Raw genomic sequence first — 21,400 nt, 5'->3', positions numbered from 1 at the left:
AATTCCAAGAGCAGTTAGCACAACTCCATGCCAATCCTAGTTCACTGTTCTCCTTATCATCACTCATCCTGAACTTTTCCTCTCTAGATTTCCCCCACCCCTACCTTTCTACCTCCCAATCCAGGACTGGAGTCAAAAGCAGGTCACTTTATCATCATTTACAAATAATTTTAAACTTTGCCGTGTACGTATGTACAACAGCTTGGTACATTAATGACCTGGGATGTAGCCTCAAGAAACTGGAAAGGGCAAAAAACAAGGGGAAATCCCACAAAAATAAGACAGAGAGCTGCAGGGGATTAGTTCAATCTCCATGAATATTCTGGGTCCTGCTTTCACTTATACTGGTTTACACCTATGCAAATTCACTGACTTCAAATGGAGTGACTCCAGATTCACACCAGTGTTGGTGTCCTTATTCCAGTGTACACATCCTCAAGTTCATTATTCTTATAATCAAGTATTTCCCTATATGATGCCTGACTCTATTTGAGATTCTTAGAACAGTATTCTTGAGGTTGACCCATAGACTGCTCACCTGAAACAGTGGTGTTGAGTCTACTTTAAATCCATCCGAGCCAGGTTGCTTGACTAAAGGAATTGCCTCAGGATCGTCTATGGCTAGTCTTGCATTAAAAAGCACATTTCCAAAGCTTGTGGCTTGTGTCTCTGGCTGAGCTTTGTCCTAAATGGTGAAAGGGAAAAATAATTCTGTTTGTACATTGTACATTCACACATTCACTTCCGCAAAGAAAGAGGTTTTTATATTTACATGTAAATGCAACTTTCCCAGGAACATAATCACCACATACTATTTTACGTTATCTGGTGCATTCCTAAGGGGAAAAAGTGCTCTTCAGCAACATTGTGATTACATCTGACTAGCACTTCTTGTGTGGGTTTTCCTGTTTTGAACCATATAATATATGTAGGCTTGGCAGATTTCCATGCTTTTTAAAATAATTTTGATGGAAAATATAGATGTTTATTTTTAAGCATTTTTTAAATTATTTATTTAAATTTTCACAGGTGTGGGAAATTATGGGGCAGGTCAGACAATATTGGCATCAGACAATCATTTAATGACAGTAGATGTTGAGATTCAAAAAGTTAAAGCTTTAAACCCAAATTGTCAACATCACATGTCAAAATACATTAAGTAAATATCCTTAAATCAAACTCTAATAAGTTCTCAAACAGCATTTTGTTTACTTTGCCCATCTATAAACTTTAATTATTATCAATGGAAGTATGTTTGTGGTTTGTGTGTGTACAGTGAAATCACTGTTCACCAACTTTTACTGATAAAAATCTAATCCTTCCAAGCTTAAACATATGAGACTATACAAGCAACATGTCATACTATTATCTTGACAAGTCACACTGTAAGATATGCCACAAGTGATGAGAGTCCCTGGCAGGACTATCCTGGTTGTAACCAGCCTATGAAGGTCCTGGATAACAATATTATGCCCTAACCAAGCTGCACTAGACTAGAACTGAAGTCAAAAACTTGATGGAAGCTGCTAGGTATGTTCTTAAGAGACCCTTGCCTGCAGCAGGCTCAAAACAACAAATGGTGTTGAAAATCTGGAAAAAAAATTACACATGTTTTTGATTAAACGCAGAACACTTACCACAATCTTAAATCTATATAAGAGGGATGGAGAATCAGCTAGACAGCCATATTCTGCATTTGGTGGACTATACTTGGGTACATATCCATCCGCTCCGGTGCACAGGAAAACCTTCTCAATGCTACAGTAAAAGGAATCACCCAGGTTCTGTACTGGATCCACCATCACACGACCATATATAATATCACCTGAAAACAATCATTGTTTCAAATACAATATATCGTTCTGTAAAGCAAGTATCCAAGAACGTCAGATGAGCTGATGGTGGCCAGACACATGTTCAACAAGCATGCTCCTTTTAACAAATTGGCCTCAATTCTGAGTTGTGCTCCAGTCCCTTTACGCTGCTCTAGCAACATAAATGACCTGGAACCCAGCTGGATTTTTCCACCAGGAATCTTGCTGGCAGTAGGGAATGGGTTGCACTCCATGGCTGGTGTAGTCCTACAATACCTTCCTGCTTAGGGGTTTGCCTGAGGGGCAGGAAGAGGCATGGCTAGAATGCACTGCGCTCCATCTATTCTGGGCCGGCAGAGTAGCCCATAAGTGGCCATTCAAGGCTGCTATAACTTAAAGCAGTCACTAGGGTGGCTCAAAAATTGAGTTGGGTGCTGCTGGACCCATAATTCACAAGGAGTAAAGGTATACAGAGCCACTTTTGTCCTCCCCCCATCCCATCTTGGACTGCAGCCTTTTGTCTTCTAAAAATGTGTTTGGAATAGCAAGATACCTTCTTCTATGTCAGCAGGACCTTGGCCATAGGGCGTAAGAACTTGCTAATACTTAGTCAGATGGGCAGTACTTGGCACAGTGAAAATGACATCTACTCTATGGGAAATCATTCTCTATTTCCAGAGTGGCTTTTTTTCCCCAACTCTGGCCTCTTAACACTTGATTAAATCTGTTCACACCTAACTTTGCCAAAACTGAAGAGAGACATATGGAGTTTTTAAGACTTTCTGCTGCCTGCCAAAATTTAAGGCAGGTTTTGCTTGCTAAACCCATAAAAGACTTGTGGGTTGTCAAAAAATATGCAACAAAAGAGCACGGCCAGTAGCAGACCATGGTAGTCCATGGCCAAGAGTAAAACAAACATCAGAGTGAATAGGACAATGTGAATTTGTCTTGAGAGAGATATATGGCTTGTTATTTATTATGTGTATTACAGAAGCACCTAAAGGTTTTGACAGAGACTTACGTCCCATTATGCCAGGTACTGTACAACCACATAGTAAGAGACAGTCCTTATCCTGAACAGCTTACATTCTAAATAGCCAAGACAGACACAGGCTGGGTGATTTGCCAAGGGTACACAGCAGATCAGTGGCAGAGACATGGATAGACCCCTGGTCTCCAAAGTCCCAGTCCAGAGCTCTATTCGCTGGATCTGGCTTCCCCTCCTTGGGGTGTGAGCTTAGACCTTGAAAGCAGGAATTCCTGGGATCTAATCTCAGTTTTGACTTTGATTTCCATTGAGAGGACAAATCAATTAATCTGCCTTGTTTTCCCCATCTGTACAAAGAGGATCTACGTGCCAGATATTGGCATCCCATGCACTATCTTCAGGGGACCATATTGTATTAACTCTGTGTGTCACTCTGGGCCAGGGATTGTATGTAGTGCCATGGGGAAGGGTTACCTCAGCTCCTCCAGGAATCAGAAACAATGGGTGGTCATTAAGGTGAATCCCTTAGGTTGTAAACACCTCTAGAGAGGTACCACTCCCTGGAGAAGCTTGCATATACTGCTTCAAACTGGGTTTTCCAGAGACCAACAGACATAGAAAGGGCTTCTGGCATAAAAAGGCTGAATTTAGACGGACTTGGGGCTTTCTCTTTCTGATCCAGCAATTGGACAGGACCTTCTGTCCAAGGGGGGGTCTCAACCCATGAGGAAGAGTTAGCCGCCTATGGCTCCACAAGACTGACTGGTGACTCCTGGTATATTTAGTGGGTGTTTAAATATGCTTATGGTTTTTATATGGTTTCTCTGTAATACTTTTGTCTTAAGAATAAACATGTTTGCTTAGACAGAACTGTGTGGTAACCTGTAACTGCTGGCAATACATTGTTTGTAGCCAAACCACAGGAGCTGGCCATTACGCAGACTGGCTTGCTGGGGATATTCCAGTGTAAGGCAGGGAACTGAGCAGCCTTAAAACTTCCCTGTCAGAAGGAAGAAGACAAGGGTTTGTGCCCAGAGATAGGTGATGACTGGAGACAAGATACTTGTCTGGGCACTCCTAGAGCGGACCACAGAGGTGGGAGGGATACAGGGGCAGTTACCCTTAGCTTTTAGGGATGTTGTTAGAGAATCAGCAATGTTTGTAAAGTATTTAGAATATGAAACTGCTATTTTTATTATTGCTGTTCTGAGAAGTGAGCAATGAGCTGAACAGGTCTAACCAGTCGGAGAACACTTCAATCTCTCTGGTCACGCAATCACAGACATGAAGGTCGCTATCTTACAACAAAAAAACTTCAAATCCAGACTCCAGCGAGAAACTGCTGAATTGGAATTCATTTGCAAATTGGATACTATTAATTTAGGCTTAAATAGAGACTGGGAGTGGCTAAGTCATTATGCAAGGTAGCCTGTTTCCTCTTGTTTTTTCCTACCCCCCCCCCAGATGTTCTGGTTTAACTTGGATTTAAACTTGGAGAGTGGTCAGTTTAGATGAGCTATTACCAGCAGGAGAGTGAGTTTGTGTGTGTATGGGGGTGGGGTGGATGTGAGAAAACCTGGATCTATGCAGGAAATAGCCCGACTTGATTATGTAAAGAGTTGTCACTTTGGATGGGCTAGCACCAGCAGGAGAGTGAATTTGTGTGGGGGGGTGGAGGGTGAGAAAACCTGGATTTGTGCTGGAAATGGCCCACCTGTTGATCACTTTAGATAAGCTATTACCAGCAGGACAGTGGGGTGGGAGGAGGTATTGTTTCATATTCTGTGTGTGTATGTAAAGTCTGCTGCAGTTTCCACGGTATACATCTGATGAAGTGAGCTGTAGCTCACGAAAGCTCATGCTCAAATAAATTGGTTAGTCTCTAAGGTGCCACAAGTACTCCTTTTCTTTTTGCGAATACAGACTAACACGGCTGTTCCTCGGAGACCAGAATATGATCAATTCCAATTTAGGCTTGGCAAAAGCAGAAAGACCACGTAGTGGCAGTTTTGTTCTGATTGAAAGAAAATGCTGATAGAGCGGAACATAGTAAAGGGATGTCACATAAATTAGCCATCATCTATGTACCATTTTACCTTCTGTGAAAGCAACATCACTCTCCTGCCCAAATCCCATCGAGCCATCAGATAACCAGAGAGTCTTCTTCGAGAGGAGGAACATCTGGGTATTCAGGCTGAACTCAGCAGCCACTGGGTCGCTGACCTAAAATACAGCATAAAGCTCTTCAACATGCGGTCATTAATCTGGTCTGTGTATTCACCTATATGAATATATTTACCATGAAAAGTCAGTTATTTACACTATTCATTTCTTAATTAATATTAAAATTAGTGTCTACTATGTTTGCCTTTATATACTTGATACAAATCAATTTTAATTATGCATATTACAGTAATACCCAGGGTCAGTTCAATCAGTATTGTGTACTCTACAAACACAAAACTGAAGACATTCCCAGAGCTTACAATCTAAATATGGTCAAGACGTGACAGGTGGCATAGAATACAATGGAAGGGGGTGGCAGAAGACCAGAGCAACAGTAATAGGAGAACAAGGACACCTACAGTTTGGAGGTTGCACAGGTTTCGTTTTTAAAAAGATAAATAAACAAGAGCTATTAAAGTCACTAACAAAAGAGAGAATTCTATTTTTTTTCCAAAAGGTAAATGAACAACCTTCTCACTTGCTCTTGTGTGAGGCTGATGGGGTGAGTCGTAAAAATACCATTAGAAACTATCACTAGAACTTATGCAGCTGACCTACTCATTCCTCTTGAAATCACTTTTCCACAGAACAGACTCCAAAATATCAAAGCAGCAGGGTTTGGCAACTGAAAATGTACAACTGAGGCTCTTCTTATAGACCAACTGCTACTCTCCATGGAGATGAAACCTAACAACACTGTTTATAGAAGAAGTTCCTATCCGATTTGTTTGGAATTTTTCAGTTTTAATGCATGGATTCAGGCTACAGGATCTAAAGTCCTAGAGGTTCAAAATTCAAATGCCTCATTCACACAGCTGGGTTCCAGCTTGTTTTCACAAGCATGTGAAAGAAAATCAAAAGTGGCTGAATCAAACTTTTCTTTTAGAGAGAGTAAATGTCTAATGAATAAGAAACTGGAAGTGTATTTTCAGCTAGTAGCACTGGAATTTAGCCAGGCAATTTATAGTAGCGTTCAAGGGAACTGTATAACTGAATCTTATATAAGATATAGTTATGCAGTTCCCATTAACACTATATATAGCTGTGTATAGCTGTGAATATACCCCTGACACTTCCTCTTTTAAGTCTATCCATTTTTTTGCAATTTCACATGAATATCTCACTGTCACACACTGATAACATTACATCCATTACAATCTACATACCACACAGACTATGCTGACAGCTTGTGCCACACGCTCTCAAAGAAACTGCGGAATCACCTGATCAACATCCTCTACAACAAACAGAGAAAGATTAAGAATGAGCTCTCAAAACTGGATACTCTCATAAAAAACCAACCTTCCACACAAACTTCCTCGTGGCTGGCTTTTACTAAAACTAGACAAGCCATTTACAACGCACACTTTGCTTCTCTACAAAAGAAAAAGGACACTAAACTTTCTAAACTACTACATGCTACAAGGGGCCACAGCAATGGTTCCCTCAACCCACCTAGCAATATTGTTAACCTATCCAACTATACTCTCAGCCCAGCAGAAGCAGCTGTTCTATCTCGGGGCCTCTCCTTCTGCCCCTCCACCCCCACGAACATGATACAGTTCTGTGGTGACCTAGAATCCTATTTTCGACGTCTCCGACTCAAGGAATATTTCCAAAATACCTCTGAACAACATACTAATCCACAGAGGTCTCCCTACCAACACTACAGAAAGAGGGATTCTAGATGGACTCCTCCTGAAGGTCGAAACAGCAGACTGGACTTCTACATAGAGTGCTTCCGCCGACGTGCACGGGCTGAAATTGTGGAAAAGCAGCATCACTTGCCCCATAACCTCAGCCATGCGGAACGCAATGCCATCCACAGCCTCAGAAACAACTCTGACATCATAATCAAAAAGGCTGACAAAGGAGGTGCTGTCGTCATCATGAATAGGTCGGAATATGAACAAGAGGCTGCTCGGCAGCTCTCCAACACGAGTTTCTACAAGCCATTACCCTATGATCCCACTGAGAGTTACCAAAAGCAACTACAGCATTTGCTCAAGAAACTTCCTGAAAAAGCACAAGATCAAATCTGCACAGACACACCCCTGGAACCCCGACCTGGGATATTCTATCTACTACCCAAGATCCATAAACCTGGAAATCCTGGGCGCCCCATCATCTCAGGCATTGGCACCCTGACAGCAGGATTGTCTGGCTATGTAGACTCCCTCCTCAGGCCCTACGCTACCAGCACTCCCAGTTACCTTCGAGACACCACTGACTTCCTGAGGAAACTTCAATCCATCGGTGATTTTCCTGATAACACCATCCTGGCTACTATGGATGTAGAAGCCCTCTACACCAACATTCCACACAAAGATGGACTACAAGCCGTCAAGAACACTATCCCCGATAATGTCACGGCTAACTTGGTGGCTGAACTTTGTGACTTTGTCCTTACCCATAACCATTTCACATTTGGGGACAATGTATACCTTCAGATCAGCGGCACTGCTATGGGTACCCGCATGGCCCCACAGTATGCCAACATTTTTATGGCTGATTTAGAACAACGCTTCCTCAGCTCTCGTCCCCTAAAGCCCCTACTCTACTTGCGCTATATTGATGACATCTTCATCATCTGGACCCATGGAAAAGAAGCCCTTGAGGAATTCCACCATGATTTCAACAATTTCCATCCCACCACCAACCTCAGCCTGGTCCAGTCCACACAAGAGATCCACTTCCTGGACACTACAGTGCTAATAAACAATGGTCACATAAACACCACCCTATACCGGAAACCTACTGACCGCTATTCCTACCTGCATGCCTCCAGCTTTCACCCTGACCACACCACACGATCCATCGTCTACAGCCAAGCTCTGCGATACAACCGCATTTGCTCCAACCCCTCAGACAGAGACAAACACCTACAAGATCTCTGACAAGCTTTCTTACAACTACAATACCCACCTGCAGAAGTAAAGAAACAGATTGATAGAGCCAGAAGAGTTCCCAGAAGTTACCTACTACAGGACAGGCCTAACAAAGAAAATAACAGAACGCCACTAGCGGTCACTTTCAGCCCCCAACTAAAACCCCTCCAACGCATTATTAAGGATCTACAACCTATCCTAAAGGATGACCCAACACTCTCACAAGTCTTGGGAGACAGGCCAGTCCTTGCCTACAGACAGCCCCGCAACCTGAAGCAAATACTCACCAACAACCACATACCACACAACAGAACCACTAACCCAGGAACTTATCCTTGCAACAAAGCCCGTTGCCAATTGTGCCCACATATCTATTCAGGGGACACCATTACAGGGCCTAATAACATCAGCCACACTATCAGAGGCTCGTTCACCTGCACATCCACCAATGTGATATATGCCATATCATGTGCCAGCAATGCCCCTCTGCCATGTACATTGGTCAAACTGGACAGTCTCTACGTAAAAGAATAAATGGACACAAATCAGATGTCAAGAATTATAACATTCATAAACCAGTCGGAGAACACTTCAATCTCTCTGGTCACGCAATCACAGACATGAAGGTCGCTATCTTACAACAAAAAAACTTCAAATCCAGACTCCAGCGAGAAACTGCTGAATTGGAATTCATTTGCAAATTGGATACTATTAATTTAGGCTTAAATAGAGACTGGGAGTGGCTAAGTCATTATGCAAGGTAGCCTGTTTCCTCTTGTTTTTTCCTACCCCCCCCCCCCCAGATGTTCTGGTTTAACTTGGATTTAAACTTGGAGAGTGGTCAGTTTGGATGAGCTATTACCAGCAGGAGAGTGAGTTTGTGTGTGTATGGGGGTGGGGGGGATGTGAGAAAACCTGGATTTGTGCAGGAAATAGCCCGACTTGATTATGTAAATAGTTGTCACTTTGGATGGGCTAGCACCAGCAGGAGAGTGAATTTGTGTGGCGGGGTGGAGGGTGAGAAAACCTGGATTTGTGCTGGAAATGGCCCACCTGATGATCACTTTAGATAAGCTATTACCAGCAGGACAGTGGGGTGGGAGGAGGTATTGTTTCATATTCTCTGTGTATATATAAAGTCTGCTGCAGTTTCCACGGTATGCATCCGATGAAGTGAGCTGTAGCTCACGAAAGCTCATGCTCAAATAACTTGGTTAGTCTCTAAGGTGCCACAAGTACTCCTTTTCTTTTTACTGATTAACTCGTGGCTGTTACAGCCGTACTTTAAGCACACAATTATTTTCATGACGGAAACACGTTTTTAATCTTTGACATTCACACCAATATTTAACTATCATCACTGCAGATGGCCTGATTTGTGTATGGATGAAGAACATTGTGGGAATTCACTAAAGGGCACATCAGTGGGTCCAGAGGACCTCCTGTAGGAAAGCCACTGTGATCTCTGCTGCACAAAGAAGGGGAAGGATTTGGGGAGGTTGTGAATGGGTTGTACACCCCAGTGCAGCATGGATCCCAATTCCTCTCTGAAGGAAGTGTGCAGAAGACATTTAAAGGTGAGAGAGGGAAGAGTAGGGAACGGAAAAAAAGGAAGAAATCTCCTGCCTTGTGCAAACAATCCTTTCCCTACTTGGGTAGTAGGGTGCTGTTTACAAGGGTACTAGGATTCTTTCTTCCTGGTCCCCAAGATACTGAGGCTGGGCTTTGGGTAGCAGAGTTGCCACTAGCCATGAAGTTACACTGTGTCTTGTAGAAATACCATGAGGACAGTGCTTTCCCAGGGAGAGAAAAAAAGAAGGACACAAAAAGCTTCAAGAAGGAAATGTAAAAACAAAGTATTAGAATGGGAGACACCCAGAATATAAGCATCCTTCCTACTTGATACTTGCTTTTAAAAAGAGCCCCTCATTCATTCATGGTGCAAAAAATTCCTAAGAGGGACAACATAAAAATATGCATCATATTATTCTATTTTAAAAAACTGAAAAAACAAACAGGCAAGGTTGTATAGTCCAGTAGATAGGGCACTAGACAGGGAGTCAGGAGAGACAAGTTCTATTACCATTTTCACCTCTGATTCACTTGGACCTTCAGACAAGTGACTTAGGGCTTGCCTACATGGTGCCACAGACTGGTCTACATGTGTGAACTGTAAAGCACTCTCATATGTTATGCTCTAACTGCCCCATAGAGACCCTGCTGGTGCAAACTCAAAAGTAGAGTCCTATTTCAAACAGGACTTCGTTAACACACGCTAGATAGAGGGTCTACATGGGGCAGTTAGAGCACGATATGTGAGAGCGCTCTACAGTTTACACTCCCGTAGACCAGACTGTGTTGCCATGTAGACAAACCCTAAAGCCCACACTGTGATACCTGTACTCATTGACTTAAGTGGGACTATTCTTGGAACAAGGTGTTATTACAATCTGGCCCTTCACCGTCACCTTTTGTTTCTTCATCTGTAAAATGGGGATAATAATGCTCACCCACCTTTGCAGAGCCACTTAAAAATTTTAGGTATCAGTGCTAAATATTATCTGTCTATGTATCTGTGTTCCTATACTGGTGCCTATCATGACGATGATACAGTTTTGGGATCTCAGTCCAGTCTCCAGTGGATAGTTATACACCACAAAAGCCACGACCAAAACTGGCAACAACTAACACTCTATTAGCTGTCACAGCAGAGTGGCCAAAGATCACCTGAGTCTTGAGGCTAAGGGCTGGTCTTCACTACCGGGGAGATTGACGCTGCTGCAATCGATGAGCAGGTGTCAATTTATCGGGTCTAATGAAGACCCACTAAATCGATGGCAGAGCGCTCTCTGGTTGACTCCGGTACTCCAGCTCTCTGAGAAGAGTAAGGGAAGTCGATGGAGAGTGTCTCCAGTTGACACAGTGCAGTGAAGACACTGGGATATGTTGACCTAAGCTACGTTGACTCCAGCTACGTTATTCATGTAGCTGGAGTAGCATAACTTAGGTTGGCTTACCCCGGTAGTGAAGACAAGCCCTGTGACACTCTCACTCCTTCAGTAGTCCCTCCAGGTCAAGGCTGAGTCACCCTGGTGGGGGTAGCGCAAGTAATTTGCACTGTCATTGCCCATTCTGTACCTGTTCTGTGGCGAAGGAAAGGACTCCAGCCTCCAGGACTGTCAATCCAGCATCCTTCATGACTACCAAAGACATTTTTAGAACTGAAATAAAAACCATGCAAAAAAATTCTTGATGGTACCTGTTGGAATCGGATATCGAGGTCAAATGTGATTGGCTCTCTAGGACTACAGATCACTGGTACACTGTACTCCTGGTGAGGCACCGTGGTACAAGCTATCAGCTTCACGGTGTATGTCCCAGAATAGTCTCGGACCTGGTAAAAGCAAAGGAGAGACATGGCACTTGACTAACATATTTCAGAACCGGGACAGAGCAAACCAAGGAAGGGAAAGCTGTGGTTTTACCGCAAAATCTGAAACAAAGCTCCATTGCTGTATTGGTTGGTTGTATGTTGGTTCACTCCGCACAAGGCTGAGGCTAAATGTCAGGCCTGGGTGATCAGCTGACATAACCATGGAGCTCAGAGTGGAGGCTAGAAAGATGTCAACAGACAAGCTTGTCAGTTTAAATGTCTAGCTGCAGATTCTCAGAACCTGAAAAGCATTCCCAGCGATTCAGAAGCCACAATATGATGGCTGATGCCAATACATTTACAGTGCATTGGTTTTATTAACTGAAATTAACAAAACCAATTATAGTCAACACAGCTGAGCCTGGTGGACTCTTGTTCAAACATCTGTTAAACAATCTCTTATGGGGCTATGCAACCAAAGCTGTATAAAGATTAAATTTAACAGAAAGGCAAACCGGGGAGAGTGGAATGGTAAAGATCTATAATCCCTCCTATTTTTAACCTGGGATGCCAACCCAGGGAACGTAAAACAATTTCTAGTGCATTGTAACTTTTTCAGCTCTGCCTTGCAGGTAAAATGCAAAACGTATTTTAAAAGTAAAGAAAGAGTGGAATTGCTATGAAGGAGCTGTTTTGGTTGACGAAACTTGGTTAAACTAAAATAATATGATTAATGATGCTTTTTTTCTTCAACGCACTATTGTAAATGATCTTGTTTGGAGAGTTTAATTTATGCAGATATTCCTGTTCACCTCCAGCATTCATGTCCAGAAGTACACTTAGGCCCCAGCCCTACAATCTATCTGGGCAGCTGGAACCACACTCCTGCATTTGGTCTAACTGAAGTGAATGGGGCACAAGGATCAACCTGCATGGATCAGATTGCAGGATCAAGGCCTTGGATATCATTACATGCCAGTGAGCATTTTATTAACAGCAAGATATGGTTCACACACTCTTTTCTACTCTTGGAAAGGTAGATATGATGGTCAGATCCTCATCTGGTATAAGTCAACATAGCTGTGCTCAAATAAATGGAGCTACTCCAGTTTACACCAGCCATGGATGTGGCATGATGTATTTGAAATTCGTTACACATTATGAATTTATGAGCGTAAAGCAATGGTCTTCAACCTGTGGTCCATGGACCCCTAGGGGTCCACAGTCAATGCCTAAGTTTTCCAAAGGGGTCAGCACCTCCATTCAAAATTTTTTAGGCGTCTGCAAATGAAAAAAAGGTTGAAAACCACTGCCATAGAATAAAGCCCCTGCTGCTGAGCACAGCACATTAAGAAGATCCAGATTTTAGTAGTAGGAATAAGATAATAAACAGTATAAAACTCACAACTATGAGATATTATCAGATCTCAGAATTGACTTACCAGGATGAGACATCACAAATAAACCATGAAATCGGGCTTCAGTCTTGAAGTTGACAACCAAACGCCCTTCTTCACTGATGCGCATACTGGTTGGGTAGAGAGAACCTGCCAGCAGATGCCAAGTAGCATTGATTATTCAGGATGCAAATGGATCATAAATGAGTCATGGTCTGATGAAACACTGGCACCCTTTTATTTCACATTGCCAAGTCAGTCAACAATTTGGCAGGGAGTCTGCTGACATCCTCTGGATTTACCCATGGTGACTGTCAAGTAAGAATTTATGTGAAGGGCCCATACTTCGTGTGGTACTACAGTCTTCCAAAGTATAAAACATGCCTCCCTGGAACAGCAAGGATTTTGGCTTGGTACCCACAGTCAAACATTCATCTAGACAGAGGGAAGACCATAGCACCAGTTCACTCTTTCTGGTGCAGGAAGGTGCAAAATGCACCTCTTTACACTTATGCAGACCACTGAGTTCAAGCAGGGATTTAGTCAACTGACCTCCCTTTGGGGTTTCCACTGAGGGAAGGTAACTTTAATCTGTGCCAGCTCTTCAAGAGGATTCCTACCAGTAGAAGCTGCTGAGGGGATTGTGACAGAATATACCCCTGTGTTCACACCCTACATCCTATTGTAATAATGTTTGTACAAGGTATGCCTTGTGAGGTATCATTTAAAAACTCTTAACTTGCTGATCTATAAAATCATGAAAAAATGCACCTAGTAACTTTATATGCAAAGCTATGAACATAAGCTAAAATCATGACTGAAATATGTTTCCCAGATAAGTCTGGGTAGTCACCTACCCTCAGAGACAAAGGGCAAGCTGATGCCTCAATCAGATGTCAACAAGACTGATGGAACATTACCAGCTAAGTTGCCATTCTTTGGCAAGGAAGGGGGCAGGGACAAATATCTACATCTTAGCAAAGAAACAGCATGGACGCATTTTTCAAGAGGGTGACTGAAATTATAAAAGGAGGGACAACCACCCCAGGGCACCTCCTCTCTCCCCATCTGTCTCTGGCATTGCACCTAAGACGACAAAGGGCATGGCTACACTTGCAGATGTAGAGCGCTTTGAGTTAAACCCGCCTTCGGAGAGCGCAGAAGGGAAAGTGCTGCAGTCTGTCCACACTGACAGCTGCAAACGCACTGGCGTGGCCACATTTGTAGCATATGCAGCAGCATTGGGAGCGGTGCATTATGGGCAGCTATCCCACAGACCACCTCTTCCCATTCTGGCGCTGTGGCTTGTGGGAAGGGGTGGGAGGTGCAGGGCATTCTGGGTCCTGTCCCAACGTCTCATGATGCATCGGTTCGCATCCCAGCAATCCCTCTGCTTCCGTCCACATTTGGTGCCATCTTTCAACGTTTTTTGTACTGCACGCGCTTTCTTCCCTTTCAGTCTGCGGGAATGGAGCCTGAACCTCTGAGGCGTATGCTGACGAGTCTCGACAGCACGTCACGTTTGGCAGTCGAGTTATTCCTTGTGATCCAAAGTGACAGTGAGGGCTCCGACAATGATATCGACTCGAATAATGCATATGACACGAGTTTGCTTGTGGCATTTACAGACAAGCTCACCACCATGGAACACTGCTTTTGGGCTCGGGAAACAAGCACTGAGTGGTGGGATCACATCATCATGCAAATCTGGGATGACGAGCAGTGGCTGCAGAACTTTCGGATGAGAAAAGCCACTTTCATGGGACTGTGTGAGGAGCTCGCCCCCACCCCGCGGCGCAAGGACAGGAGATTGAGAACTGCCCTGATGGTGGAGAAGCAGGTGGCTATTGAAATCTGGAAGCTGGCAACTCCAGACAACTATCTATCAGTCGCTAACCAGTTTGGAGTGGGGAAGTTGACCGTTGGAATTGTGTTGATGCAAGTTTGCAGGGCCATTAATCACATCCTGCTCAGAAGAACCGTGACTCTGGGTAACGTGCACGAAATTGTGGATGGCTTTGCATAAATGGGTTTCCCTAACTGCGGAGGGGCGATAGATGGCGCACATATTCCAATTCTGGCACCAGCCTACCTAGCCTCTGAGTATGTTAATCAGAAGGGGTATTTCTCTATGGTTCTCCAGGCACTTGTGGATCACCATGGGCATTTCATTGACATTAACGCAGGCTGGCCTGGAAAGGGGCATGACACATGCATCTTTCAGAACAGTGGCCTGTTCAGGAAGCTGCAAGCCGGGACTTTTTTCCAAGACCAGAAGAGCACTGTAGGGGAAGTCGAAATGCCCTTTGTGATCCTTAGAGTCTCCGCTTACCCTTTAATGCCTGTCTCATGAAACCCAACACAGGGAGCCTCAACAGCAGCAAGGAGTGGTTCAACAACAGGCTGAGCCAGTGCAGCATGACTGTGGAGTGTGCTTTTGGCTGTTTAAAGGGCCGCTGGTGCTCTCTGTATGGGAAGCTGGACCTGGCGGATGACAGCATCCGCGTGGTTATATCCGTGTGCTGTACCCTCCATAACATTTGTGAAGGGAAGGTTGAACGATTCACTCAGGCATGGAACTCGGAGGTTCAACACCTGGAGGCTGAATTTGAACAGCCAGAGAGCAGGGATATTAGAGGGGCCCAGAGTGGGGCTGCAAGGATTAGGGATGCCTTGAGGGAGCAATTTGAGGCTGAAAGCCACCAGTAATGTCTGGTGTCCTGCATAGGAGTGAAGTGCAGTGGTTCCAATGTTAGTAGGAATCTGTGTTTGCTACACTGACTTGCAGTGCCTGTTTCTTTCCTGGGCTAAGGTATCTTTTACTTTATGCAATAATAAAGAATGTTTTCAAAGCCAAAAAATCCACTTATTGAGAAGAAAATGCATTTATTGAAAAGAAACACAACTGCTTGGGAAACAGAAAGGGCAAGGGGGTTGGGTGGGGAATGGTACAATCACAGATTTGTGTATGTCCTGTTATCATACTCAGCATTCCTGTCTGAAGTGCTGTGCAATGAGTGCTGCACTTCAGGATGGTTATGCTGCATGGTGATGGGGGTTGAGTGCAGTGGGTAAGGGTCATAGTTTTCAGGGCTGGGTGGTGAAGCTACAGGTGTTGGAGGCAGCTGGAGGTGGTAAGAATCTGGATGTTGGGGAAAGTGGGTTGGAGGTGACATGGGGGCACAAGGGAAAGAGTTTTGGGACAAGGGCTGAAGTACTGCTCCGCCTGCCTGGCTTCGAGTGCCTGGATAGAGTCCGCTTGTCACTCCATTATGCTTATCAGCCGATCCATGCTTTGTTGCCAGAGCTCCGCGATTTTGTGCCGGTGCTCCTCATTCTGCTGGCAGATCCTCCTTTTACTGTCCTGCCACTCCTGCACTTTTTGATTTTCATTACTTGAATGCTGCATTACTTCATGCAACATGTCTTCCTTGCTTCTACGAGAGCCAACAGTGGCAGGGGGCCCCTATACTGAACACTGTCCCCACATTTTCCACAGGAGTTCGTCCTGGAAGATATCTCGCTGCTGAGGGTGACCTGGGAAGCAAGGGAGGGTCTTCTACTACAATGCGGCTTCCGCCCTGGCCCATATGCAGCTTGCCTGTGTGCAGCAATGGTCCCCCCACCCCTCACGGCGCAATGGCACGGACAAGTTAGCCTTATTGGGACAAGGACCACAGTGGCTCTCCTAAGAAACCTACGCAAGCGCATTGCCCAAGTTCTGGAGGAGACCTTTGAAGAGATCACTGAGGCCGATTACCGTGATGTGAGAGAGCACATCAACGCCCTATTCCGCATCTAGGCATGCATGCAGCCCTAACCAGCCTTGTCCCAAGAGCCCGCACCGAATAACTTCCTTCCCAAAATAAAAGCTGCTTACTGGGAACCTCCTCTGGTGTTTGTCCTTCCCCAAGCATCGGCTGCCGTGACTGGCTACCTTCCTCCTGGCTTGAGAACAGCTCCTGGCTGCATGCATCTAGGGATTCCGGGGTGTCTTCCTCCGCCTCAGCACCCTCGCTCCCGCTTTGTTCCTCCTGCGTTGTTGAACTGGGCTCTGAAGTGTTCATGGTGGTATTTGGAGTGAAGGTGATGTTACCCCCAAGTATCGCTTCCAGCTCTTTGCAGAAAAGGCAGGTAGCAGGGGCAGCACCGGAGCAGCTGTTTGCCTCGCGGGCTTTGTGGTAGACATTCTGCAGCTCCCTCACTTTAACCCTGCACTGCAGTGCGTCCACGGTCATGGCCCCTTTCCATCATGTCCCTTGATATCTGCCCCCAGGTATTGTAATTCCTACGGCTGGAGTGCAGCTGGGACTGGACAGCTTCCTCCCACTAAACACTGATGAGGTCCAGCACCTTGCCATTGTTCCATACTGGGGATCACCTGGCGCGGGGAGGCATGGTCATCTGCAAAGATTCGCTGAGAGCACTCCATGCCTGGCTGAGCAAACAGGAAGGGGGTTTTCAAAATTCCCAGAGAATTTAAAGGGCGGGTCTGATGGTTGGTCACCTTAAGGCAGAGCAGTAAAGTTCAAAGTGATGACCAGAGTGGCTAGAACAGGCATTGTAAGACACTTTTGGAGGCCCATCAGAGCGCACTAACAGACCAGGGTGTCCACACTGGCGTCGTGGTGCTCCTGCGGGGGGGGCACAAAACGTTATTTCACTCGCTGAGGTGGAGTACCAGGAGCAGACCAGCCGCGGAGCCAGAGCGCTCTACGTGCCCTGCCAGTGTGGACGGGTAGTGAGCTAGTGCACCTGCGGCTCCTTTAATGCACTGTAACTTGCAAGTGTAGCCAAGCCCAAAGGGAAACAGCTGTTGGCCTCTGGAATTTTAAGCTCTGCAACCTGAGCCCCAAGAACCTGAGTCAGCTGACCCAGGCTCTGAGACTCAGTGCCACGGGTTTTTTATCACAGTGTAGACAGACCCTCTGAGAACCTTTCTCAGACCTGAAGAAGTGCTCTGTGAAAACTTGAAAGTGTTTGTCTTTTAACAAAAGAAGTTGGTCCAATAAAAAATATTACCTTACCCACCTTGTCTCTCCATTATACTGTAACATATCTACCATCATGGTACATAGCGAGTTTATTTTATATGACTTACGCTTCCTTTGAGAGATTAATGCATGTGTCTTCGCTGAGGTTAAAACTGCTTCCAACTGTGCAATATTTCATAGCCAGAAGAATAATGAATTCATGTTACTTAAAAGTTTTATAATCCACGACAGCTTATGTGACAATGGAATAGAAAAACACAACAAATCCTAAATTTCAGTCAACATGTAAGAAAGAGGGAATTTTATGATTTTTCATAGGTGGTTGATAAATGTCTTGATATTTTTCATTCAATGCAGTAACACATCTGAAGTCAAGTTTACAGAATTTCAAAATCAGAGAGTCTCTCTAGAATATTGAACAAAATGGCTGACCAATGGCAGTTTATTTGCAATTAATTATTTCACATATATACTACAAAGCAATATTTTTATATTACAGTTGCTTCAAAAATTATTCTTCTGCATGCAACCTAAAGCTTCAGCAACAGAGCAAGAGTAAAAATCAACAACGTCTGAAAACATACCTTGGAGCTCTGCTTCAGGTGGGCTGCCAATTCCATCCTTCCACAAGATGGCAGTGTCATACACAAAAGTCAGCCGAAGTTCAGACTGTAGGTCAAAATGCTGCCAGCCACCTATACCCACAGGTGAATGGAAAACATAGGAGACATACAAGGGGACTCGCAAGGTCACATAGGACTGCACTAGGTTGAGGACCTATAAAGACCAAAATCAGTTAGTTAGGTACGTGGTAATGAAATATAGTCCAGTACAAACAACATTAATGCATAAGCAAAAAATGCAGAAGAAATAGATTACGGTCAACATTTTGAATGAGATGAGTACTCTCTCTTCCGAATTATACATGATGAATAAAGCACTGAATTTCAATGGCTTGCACATGGACACAAATCCTCTTAAGTGCCCTGCTTGTATTTGAAACAGGATATGAATTCTGACAATAAGGAACTAATTTTTGACCCGTCATTCTTGTTCAATCTTTGTAAATAGCCAATTAACAATGGCTAGATAGAGAACCAGTTGGGGATAGCTGATTAACAAAACAAATCTTCGTTTGTACATTTTATCCTTCTCCCTCAACCTTCACCTAGTGCTCATCTTCTGAGATGTCAAATCCCGCAATAACCTCTGCATGGGAGGACCCTGCATTTGCGTGGAGCTCGTTGCAAGATTGAAACCTCAGATTACATTCTCTTAATGGCTGGAACTGTGGCTTCTTCTATGGGTAGATAGTGGGTGTCATACTGCGTGCATTCCATAAATAAATACTAATAGTGCATTGAAATATCAAGTTAGAATACTTTCAACTGAAAAGAATTAGAAAGTTAAATCTGATTTTAAAAAAGAGTAATTTTGGTTTATATCATATAAATACTAATACTCTATCTAAATATTTTCAACCAGAAAAGGTATGTTTAATGAAGTAAAGAAGAACAAGGTTAGAACATCAAGATCTATTATATACAATAGGATTATCTGACTTCTATGCCCTTTTTATTTTCTGAACAGATTTTTTTATATCTATTTCATTTAATATTCATTTTTTGTGAAATAATACTGCAGTTACAGCCCTATTATTACAGATAGGGCCATCGAGAGCCTGTAACTGAGGAACTTTTACAACACCATGGGTTGCATTGGAGGGGAAAGGGTAAGAGGATAATGGAGAAGACGGAAAGATTTCAGTTTCAGTGGGAGGGGGCACTTAACTGCCATTTGTGGCTTTGAATATCTCCCCCAGATTAATACCTTACAGGGTTTTAAAAGCGTTTTGCAAAACCTCTAGTGCGGTTTTAAAATTTTACAAGTTGTGTGAAATCCAAACCCTTTGTGATTCAGATCCATTTATTGGGTCTCTCTTACTCCTGGTTTATGTTTTCCTGTCCCTGACAAAAAGCATAGTAATTCATGAAACCACAAGTATAGCAATATTACTTTTTTGCAGCACTTCACATTCTGAAGTAAATAAGTACTTGGTTACTGAAAATGTTGGCAGTTGTTAATGTGCTTCTACATGCAAAATCATTTAGCCTGTGCAATGTGCTGTCAAAAAAACCTCCTTCCTTTCATTTCATCTGCTTGTGGAGTCATCTTCTAACACACATTAACATTTAAACTCTATATCATCTGAAAATTTATGAAAAGGAGAGTCTTTTCTTACTTTCTCCTGTTTTAAAAGATATTCTAGGTCCTTTCAAACATTTGTATTTAAAATCAGAGATAGAGTCAGCAAAAGATCACTTGGCTCATCCAGCTGCATGATTTATGAAAGCTCAATTAATACTTAGCCAGTTTCTGTAATCTGGTCTGTAGAAAAACTTGTCTCGCAGTTCAAGGTATAATTGGAAAATATTTTATAAGGTGTCTGTTATTACTAGTACTTACCAATTGATCTTGAAATGTGTATTTATGATTCCTAAAGTGCTATGTAATAAAGTGGCCTCACAGCTAATATTAGGTGCTACTGTTATGGTCAGTTAAGATTAATGCTCCTTTGTTGGTTTTAATTAATATGGCCAGGAACTTTTTTTTCTGGATCAGGGCAATAGCTTTCCTGTCTAGGTGTACTAAATGCCAAGAAGTTCTTAGACAAAAAACGTTGCTCCTTCAGTCAACTATGTATCACACGAATAGGGCCAAGTTCACCCTGAGGGAACTCCACTCACTTCAATGGAATGACTTCGGGCACAGATTTGGCATGTTGTTCCAAAGCAATACAACAGGATATTAACTTATGTTAAGACAAATGCAGGCTGTGATGCAGCTCCCGACGAGATCTGATTTGCCTCTGATTCAGGGGCAATCTTGCACTCCTGGCACATAGTCAAGATTCAAACCCATTTGCTTCCATAACTAAACACATCTCTACCAGCTCAAAAGACCTTTTCTTGATCTTTACATAGGAATATTTGTTTTCCATCTGCATGTTCGTATAGCAAAAAACCAACCAACCAACCAACCAAAGGTCTTAAATTCAGTTTGTGTGTGATGAGGGGAGTGGGGAAAACAACACTAGCTAAAAGAGCTAACATGGTAAAAGGTTTGACATATATTCAATCATCTGTTGTAAAGAAAACAAGCATAGTGCAATGTTTTGCTTTTCTGTTACACCTTTACCGGAGCTGTATGCACCAGACATTGTCAGATATTTACGCATAGTTTACATGAACTAATTAACGTAATCTGTAAGCAACAATTTAGACTTGCATTTCCCCCCTCCATTCTATAGGGCACATGTCTCTCTATTGGGTCCCCGCTGAGTGAAAGTCTACCGAAAGACGGTTCCAGTGTCAGAAAGCACTGACAACCCTCGCTCTCTAGGAGGGCCTGAAGCCTGCTGGTGCAGCACAGAAAGAATAAAAGACCTGGCTGGGATCAGTGCATTAGGAGATGGGCTAATTCCTGTATGGAACTTAAAAGCTACCCTCCCCTGAGAGAACCCATAAAGGAAAGCAGGGGGTATTGTTAGGGTTGCCAATCTTCTAATCACATAAAACTGAACACCCTTGCTCCACCCCCTTCCCTGAGACTCCAATCCTTCTCTGAGGCCCTGCGCCCTGCACACTCCATCCCCCCTCCCTATGTTGCTCACTCTCTACCACCCTCACTTACTTTCACTGGGCTGGGGCAGGGGGTTGG

The 21,400-nt window shown here is 43.7% G+C and overlaps 1 protein-coding gene across 1 annotated transcript in view; it reads right to left on the bottom strand.

Annotated features, from left to right (window-relative positions):
• Positions 1 to 21,400, bottom strand: part of FREM2 (FRAS1 related extracellular matrix 2) — a 216,361-nt gene that overhangs the window by 6,348 nt on the left and 188,613 nt on the right. Inside the window, exons 17-23 of the mRNA XM_048848460.2 lie at positions 18,265 to 18,457; positions 12,732 to 12,836; positions 11,402 to 11,529; positions 11,176 to 11,310; positions 4,899 to 5,025; positions 1,638 to 1,825; positions 539 to 685 (exon numbers count right to left, since the gene is read on the bottom strand). Of these exons, the coding sequence (XP_048704417.2) occupies positions 539 to 685; positions 1,638 to 1,825; positions 4,899 to 5,025; positions 11,176 to 11,310; positions 11,402 to 11,529; positions 12,732 to 12,836; positions 18,265 to 18,457 (1,023 nt within the window). The remainder of the gene's footprint in view (positions 1 to 538; positions 686 to 1,637; positions 1,826 to 4,898; positions 5,026 to 11,175; positions 11,311 to 11,401; positions 11,530 to 12,731; positions 12,837 to 18,264; positions 18,458 to 21,400) is intronic.

This window comes from Caretta caretta, chromosome 1 (assembly GCF_965140235.1).
Source record: "Caretta caretta isolate rCarCar2 chromosome 1, rCarCar1.hap1, whole genome shotgun sequence".
Taxonomy (NCBI): domain Eukaryota; kingdom Metazoa; phylum Chordata; order Testudines; family Cheloniidae; genus Caretta; species Caretta caretta.
The sequence above is the reverse complement of the archived record's forward strand: the minus strand, read 5'-3'. Positions and strand labels throughout refer to the sequence as shown.